The sequence below is a fragment of the Petaurus breviceps genome, unplaced genomic scaffold (genome assembly GCF_028583685.1).
Source record: "Petaurus breviceps papuanus isolate PSGF00001 unplaced genomic scaffold, PetGlider_PUasm1.0 37, whole genome shotgun sequence".
Lineage (NCBI taxonomy): Eukaryota > Metazoa > Chordata > Mammalia > Diprotodontia > Petauridae > Petaurus > Petaurus breviceps.
In genome coordinates this window covers 38,497,394-38,505,632 of record NW_027186296.1, presented here as the reverse complement: position 1 = coordinate 38,505,632, position 8,239 = coordinate 38,497,394, and the positions used below count along the sequence as shown (strand labels likewise).

Genomic DNA, 8,239 nt, shown 5'->3' with positions numbered 1-8,239 from the left:
ATTTTCGGGATAGGTCTTATTATCGGGGAAACACGGTATTTGAATCTATTTCTAGTTCTTTGGGCTGTCCCATTGATCTTCATTTCTAGTTTTAACTAAGTACCATATAATTCTAACAGTTCAGTAACATTTTAATATCTGAGAGGACAAATCTCCCAACTTTAACATTTTCCTTTCAAAACCTCCCCTAATATTCTTGCCCTTCGATTTTCCATTTACATTCTGTAAAGATTTTTATTTGGATCTATAAAGAAACCCATTGGTATTTTAATTCTGCAAATCTGAATCTGAAGATTAATTCTGGAAGCACTGATATTTATATTAGGTTCATAATACTTCATCCAGAAACACTGCATATGCTTCCAATCATTCAATTCTTCATGTGGTTTGTCCTTTCCTCCCTCGTTTCAGTTTTAGTTACAAAGATAACATTCTAAAAGAATTCTTACCTCCATAGCATAGTTCTGGAAGATATTTGTACTACTTGTGCTGCAAGAAGATGCCAACTCTGATTTTCCAGGTAAAACAAACTTTGACAGGGGACCTGTTCATTATTAAAAAAAAAAAACTAGCAAAAAAAATCTTTCAAATATGAAAATAATCTGTAGTAGATATTTTTAAAATAACTAAATGCAAATGTATTTTCACAAATGAAAGGACAATTTTAGATTTCAGAAACCGTAATTCAAGAAAGTATTCTATATATAGGGGGAAAACCTTCATGGCACAAAACAAAAAACACTGAAAATGTGTTTTTAATTAGTTCCAATTCTACTTACATTTTAGTTATCATGGAAAACAAACTGCAGTTCTATTGGTCCATGTAAATATTAGGTTCACTTATTCAACATTTCCTGAGAATCTACTGTATAAACCTAAGAGGCATTATAGTTATATGTTGTATGCTCTGTTGGTTTAGGAGACACTATAGTTGTACGTAATATAATGTACAGTCCTTAAGGGCATGAACGATCTTGTGCTTTGTCTTTTTATTTCTAGTACCTAGCTCTGTGTCCTGTATGTATTAATCATTTAATAAGTGCTTGCTGAAATAAGTCAGATTAATAGCATGAGGGAGTCAAAACTACTGAAAGACCTCTTTTGGTTTTCCTACTACCTATCTCATCACTGTTTTCTTAGTCTCTTTCACTGAATCATCATCCATGTCATGGTCACTAACTGTTGCTGTGTTGAAAGGCTCTGTCCTGAATTCTATTTCCTTTTCTCTAAGTCCTCTCCCTTGTTGCACACATGCATTAGCATTCATGAGTTCAACTATCATCTCTATGCCAATGACTCATATACCAATAGATCAAAACCAAGTCTCACATCTGAGGTCCAGTCCCATATCACTAACTATTCCTTGCACATTAACCAGGAGGTATCTCAAGCTCATCATATGTCCAAAACAGAACCCATGATCTTTTTCCCAAACCCACCCATCCTTCTTCCAAACTTTTTTGTGTTGAGGGTACCACCATGCTCTTTATCACTCACTTGCAACCTTGGTGTCATCCTCAACTATTCACTCCTACTCATCCCACAAAGACAATTAGCTGCCAAATTCTAGTCATTTTTATCTCCATATTTCTTGTATACATTTTTTTCTCTACTCACATAGCCAGTGCTCTCGTTCAGGACCATACTGCCTCTTGCCTAGACTCTGGCAATATCTATTTGGCCTTTCAGTCTCCCGTCTTTTCCCTGCTCCAATTCATCTTCCACATTACTATCAGTGTGATTTTCCCAAAGTACAGGCCTGACCATGTCATTCTCCTACTCAATACATTCTAGGGACTCTATTGTTTTGAGAATCAAATATAAACTCCTTCATTTGGCATTTAAAACTCTTTACGCCATGGCCCTTTTCTAACTGTCCTGTCATTGCTCATTATTGCTTTCTCTGCACTCCAGAGTGCAGATATGCTGGCCCACTTGTGGTTCTTCATATCCCATGCTCCATTTCCTGTGTCTGCTTTTGCACCATCTGTCCCTTATGATTAGAATGCTCTCTTTTCTTACCTCCACTTCTCAGAATCTCGTTTCCTTCAAGTCTCAGCTCAACAGTGACCTTCTACAGGAGGTCTTTCCCGGTCTCCTAACCTACCAGTGTTGCCCTTTTCAAGGTCATTCTACGTTTGCTTTGTAAGCGTCTCGTATATAACTATAGATGTATGTGTTGTCTCCTGTGATAAAATGCAAGGTTCTTGTGGGCAGGGAATGTTTTCACTTTTGTCTTTGTATTCTCAATGCTTAACAGAGTTATAAATCACATAGTGAGGTTTAATAAATGTTGATTGAGAGATAAAAAAATGAGTTTAGTCTAAAGATTTTTGTACTAAACACATATTAAAATAGAAAACCTTAATGGAAATTATTTGTTTTGTAACTGTATTATGACTAGAGTCAAAAGGAGTATAATTTCCCAGTTCACATATTGTAGGCTATAGGTTTAGGTATATGTTAGGGTCGAGGTAAAGAAGGAACATAAACTCAAAGAGAGAAGACTTCAGAAAGTTTATGAGGAGGTGGAAGAATTTGGCCAGAATGTGAAAAATTTTGCTTTTTCAGTTCTGTCAAAATCATCCTGCAACACCTGGACAAAAGATGCTCTTCTTTATTTCAGCCTTCCAATCTATACAGTAGAGGTATTTATCTGCTCCTTCTCTAATTAAAAACTAATTTCTAGTTTTGTTTATACTATTTTGTGTTTTGGGGCAAGTAACAAGGTTCTTCTTTGGGCATCAGTTTTCTCATCTGCAAAATGAGGGGACATATTAAATGATTTCTAAGGATCTTTCTAGAGGTGAACATTGAGAAGGTGAGCCAGGTAAAATACAATATTCAGGGAATCATTCTATCAATAGAGTAAGGAATTATCAAGTAAAAGGCATCATTAAATTAGCAAAAGGAGCCACAAATGAAATGAATATGCTGTTAAGACAAACTGTTAAGACAAACCCTCGCAAGAGGCAGTACTTTCCAGACTTGATCTACTAAGTCCCATTCCCTTTGTCTCTGAAGTGACATTATTTTCTTGAGGGGAAGGCATTCCTTCAAATTCATTGCAAACATCTTCATCTGTTAAAGAGGTAGATTCAGAATCTAGGGCTCCGACTGAAGAAAGACTGGTTCGGTCTGAATTCTGATCCTAATAAAACAATTAAATTGCTTATTTCTTTTACCTGTAGAAAGTGCACTTTTTAAAGTAAAAAAAAACACAATTTAATAATGCTCCTTTACTAACATGATAAATACTATGTTCAACAGGAGAAAAGATAATTTAAAAAAAACAACCAGAAAAGTATTTTTGACAGATAGTTTGGGGAAAAACATAATTAGTCTTAAGACTTGTCCACTGAGACATATGCCTATCACAAAATGAATTCAGAGTCTCACAAACTATCCCAACAATAAACCTGAACTTGCAAAAAATGATTTTTCTCATACCTAATAGTTTTATTTCAGAATAATATTAGTCAAGAGGAAAATAACTATTTCAAACTAATACATTTAAAGATATTTTCTTGGTGACACTGAGGAAACAACTATGCACTTATTTAAAATGTCTCTGTTTCATTTCATTATCTGTTCATATGGTCTGAAAAAAAGTCAAAAGGGCAAAAAGGCAGTTGACTCAGAATAAAATAGATGATTGTAAAAGAGTCCCTAGTCTGTGACAGTAGTCAGGTAGGGAATCTTTAGTGTTTAGTTAAAATACGTGGTTTCATTAGCTCTGAGCTCTAAATGGCAATGAGCAAGGGAAAGAATACTTGATTAAAGGAAAAGTCTTTTCTTGACTAAGAGGCAGTGTGGTGTAGTGGATAGAAAGCTGGCCTGAGAGACTGGTTCAAGTCCCACTTTTGACATATAATGGCTGTGTGACCCTGGATAAGTTCCTCAACCTCTTAGTGCTAGAGGGCAGCTCTGGAGAAAAGGTGCTGATCTGCATAAGCAGAGGAAATTTCTCACCTGGGAACTCCCCGTGTTAAGGAAATCAAAGTGCAGTACCTAGCCTTCTGTTGATTAGAAAGGCACTGCTGAGGGGTTTTATTTCAACCTATGCAGTGTCATAGCTTTTTCTTTCCTGTTTTCATCACAGGAATATCAGATTGAAAAGTCAAACGAGATCTTTGCCCAGAAAAGTCCGAGAGGACAAATGCTAAGCATTAGCTAGCATAGTGAGAAAGTGAAAGGGCCTTTGGAATCCCAAGTTACTCTTAAGTTCTGAAGAACTGGAGCCAGAGTGAGAGTTGGGTGGTATATAGTATAGAAGTCACTTTCATTTAAGAAAAGATTGAGAGCTAGTTGAAGACTTTTTTCTACTTAGATCTGGGGGGTGATAAAACCAATGTTGAGTTAAACACTGATTAATACTAGTTGAAATTTTTGAAAAGGCACATCTGAACATATAATGGTATGAATTTCTTCAAATCTTACTCTAAATTGCATATTACTGTTTATAACTAGTGACTTGTTTATAATTGATGAATTGTTATTATTTAAAACTTTTTTTTAGTATAAAAAAGTACAACAAGGCACAGTCCTTTCTTTGTTCATGTTGCCTATAGGAAGCCAAGCTGAGTTAGAAATCCCTAAGATTAAGGCATTGCCATTGACCTGTTGAAAATTCCCAAAGTATAAGCAGATAAGATCAATGGCTCCTGAAGGATTAGTTTTATAAAGCTAAAGCTAAGAAAAGGTCGTATTGTGCACTATACAATGATAAGGTTAGTTTCACTTCTGGTCGAAAACATATTTTTAAAGTATGTGAGTCTACCAAACAAATGAGAATAAAATCATTAGAATAAAAAGAAAAGGATGTAAAAAAAATAAGATGACAACATCTGTAATGCAATTACAGTAACAACTTCTGTAATGCTGAAACTGCTGATACTGTACTGTACTTTTTCATGTCAAAATTATTTGCCAGGACTAATATACCAGTTATATTCTCTGTTATATTATACATCAATAGGTTTAGCCAGAAAAATGGTATGAATATTGAGGATCAATAATAATTTTCTGATGATGGACCCTAATAAATACGTATGTTATCTTTCACAGTAGGATTACAGAAAGAAATTTAATCAATAAAATTTCTCCCCCTTGGTGACCTAAGTCTTGTTTGTCCTTCATCTCTAACATAAATACATCTAAGATTTTTTAAAAGTTTTCTTTAGATACGGTCATTACTTAAAAAATAACTATCAATATAAACTTTCCCAGCAGTCATATATTTTACATTTTCTATGGAAGGGGTGGAAAAGAAGTAATCCTGGACACCAGGAAATTTTACCTTGGAGGGTGTTGTATACATAGTGAATCTCGTATACCATTTGCTTGCCTTCTCTGCAACACCTTTCCCAGCAGAGAATACACTGCTCTTCAGGACATCCAATTTAGGCGTTATTAATGTATCTAAATTAAATGAAGGTGATGAAACAAGAGTTAATGTGCCAGTCATATCCTGAGACTGCTCCCTAAGTGGACAGGTTGGTGAGAAAGTTGGAGAAGACCAAAGTCTATCCCTGGGTCTGTCTTCATTTTTTATATAGTAACTTTTAGATTTGGTAAGGCGCATTGGCCTGGGAGAAATGGGAGGAAGACTAGACCTTCTGCATGGTTTGGCTACTGTTGGACTTTTCTTATTTGCTGATTTGTCTTCACAAGCCCGTTGTAAATCAATGCTTGGTGTACGGCTGGTCAGAGGACTGCTCATGTTATTCATGTACATCACAATTTCCTCCGCTAAATCTCTTCTTGCTGATGGTGTAGAAATGCTTCTGTTTTCATCATTATCCTCATCTTCTTCCACCTCTTTCTGCTGCTGCTCAGTTTCAGCAGCTAAAAGTGAGAGTGGATCAAACCCAGCTGCAACATCAGTTTTCTCAATGGGTTTTATTGAGAAGCTGCTATTCATTCGTTCCACCCTTTTAGGATTTTGTGTAGTAGGTGTGGTCCCTGCTTTTGATGTATCCACCTCATTGTCTAAATCTTCTAAGTCAAAAATCACAGGAGAGTCAGTTTTATCTGCCAAACAGCTAGTACCATCAAAAGGTGTGTCATCGTCACTAGATTCCTTTTCCAGACTGTCTCTTTTTGATCTTAAAGATGGATTTCCAATATCAAGGGTATTTGGCCTTGGGTTTTTCTGCATAACATTTGAAAGAATTTTTGCATCAGCTCCTAATTTTTCCACCATTTCTCCAGGACTTTCTTCCTGGCTAATCCTATTGATCATAAGTCCCATCAATACACCTCCACTAAGATTATGATTTCTGTTTTCCCAAGTCATTTGCTGCTGCAAAGCAGGATCTGCATCACTTTGGTGCCTTTTTCTGAAACTTCTTTCAATATTTTCTGTTTCATTTGTCTCTTCTAAAGAAGATATTAATAGCATCTCAGATGCATCTTCTGAAAAAAGTGAAAGGTAATTTAGTCATGAAGAATTTAATATGAGAAAATGAATTGCATTCAATACCCTATGTGCAGGTTAAGTCAAGCCAACAAGCATTCTTAGGTGCTTACTATTTGCCAAGATTGTGCCAAGTTTCTGACCATTCCAATATATCCACCACTCTGCTGCCAAAGGTTTTTTAAGCATATATCTGACCGTGTTCCTCCTCTACTCAATTGACTCCAGTGACTTTCTATTGCCTCTCAGGTAAAATATAACCTCTATTTGGCTTTTAAATCCCTATACAACCTGGTACTACCTATCTTTCCAACCTCATTGGACATTGCTCTGCCTATGCTCTGCAATACAGACAAACTGAACTTCTGTTTCTAGTTTACAACAGTCTATTTCTCATCTCCATGCCTTTGCATTAGCCATCCCTCATACCTGAATTCCTTCCTTCCTTCCCTTCATCTCAGAGTTCCTCTTTTCCTTTAAGATGCAGCTTAGGTACTGTCTTCCAGATGAAGCCTTTCTGGATGCTTCCTATTACTAGAGTTCTTCCTCCCAAACTACTGTGTATTTAACTAATTTGTGTGTATATTTTTACATATGTGTATGTTTGTATATACATATATTTGTATATATCTATATATGTGCATGTATGGATTTATTAACTTTAGGTTGTATGTGTTTTTTGGTGAACTTGTTTCTCCCATTAGAATTTAAGCTCATTGCAAGTAGAGGCCATTTCATTTTTTTGTATTTGTATCTCTAGTGCCTGGCACATAGTAGGCACTTTATAAATAATTGTTGATTGATTGATCTGAATTTTGAGGCTATCAGCTTGATGGTTGAGTGATGGATGTATTAGAGAGAAGAGAGACTGTAAGCAGAAAGACTAATTAGATGGCTATGGAGTTTGGGTGTATGACAAGTTGGAAAAGAGTAGTTCCACAAGAGCTGCTTTTGTAGAGTTCAGAGCACAAGTTGCTTGGCCATGATGTCAGACATCACAGAGATACCGCCGCTGCCGCCACCACCACCACCATTTATATAGCAGTTGCTATGTACCAACCACTGTGCTAAACATTTTATATATATTATTTCATTTAATTAAAAAATACCATAAAATTAAACTTAACTTTTAATACTGACATTTTTTATTAATATGCAAATTTTACATTATAGCTATAAATTTGGCTTATCATGCAAGGAACAAGAATGTAATATACAGATTACCTGTGCTTCCTCCTGATACTTCATCCGCATGGCTAATCATACCACTGAGGCGAACTATACTAGATGTAGGATTTATACTGCCTATATTTTGATAATTGAGTTTAGGAAGGCAATCAGCACTTCCTTTTGCGCTCTCACTCTCAGACACTGTAAAGAGAAAAAGAAAATTTCATTAAAAAATATTTGGCACTAAAAATAGGACAGAAAAAAGATATTTGAAGTAGTATAAAGGTTTATTCCTGTTGCTATTTTTAAACTGCTAAATCTCTATAAAGGTTGAAGAAAACTACCTGTTTCTCCATTTATAGACCTGGAATTATTCCACTATCTCTAGACTTTCAGGAGAAAAATATGGGTTAATTTGTATCATTATATATAATTTACATATGAAATATACAGCATTTAAAAGCTGGGACACTTAAAGGATACAAGGAAAAATTTGTTAACCAATACTTTATGTTACATTGTATGCTTTTTTTTAAGGAGGGGGGAAGGCAAGGAAATTAGGGTTAAGTGACTTGCCCAAGGTCACATGGCTAGTAAGTGTTAAGTGTCTGAGGTCAAATTTGAACTCAGGTCCTCCTGACTCCAGGGCCC

The 8,239-nt window shown here is 35.6% G+C and overlaps 1 protein-coding gene across 7 annotated transcripts in view; it reads right to left on the bottom strand.

The window, feature by feature from the left end:
* Positions 1–8,239, bottom strand: part of DENND4A (DENN domain containing 4A) — a 152,246-nt gene that overhangs the window by 19,583 nt on the left and 124,424 nt on the right. For all 7 annotated transcript variants that reach the window (XM_069098266.1, XM_069098265.1, XM_069098268.1 and 4 more), the window contains 4 exons: positions 7,643–7,789; positions 5,300–6,417; positions 2,962–3,151; positions 450–544 (listed from right to left, as the gene is read on the bottom strand). In XM_069098266.1, the coding sequence (XP_068954367.1) occupies positions 450–544; positions 2,962–3,151; positions 5,300–6,417; positions 7,643–7,789 (1,550 nt within the window). The remainder of the gene's footprint in view (positions 1–449; positions 545–2,961; positions 3,152–5,299; positions 6,418–7,642; positions 7,790–8,239) is intronic.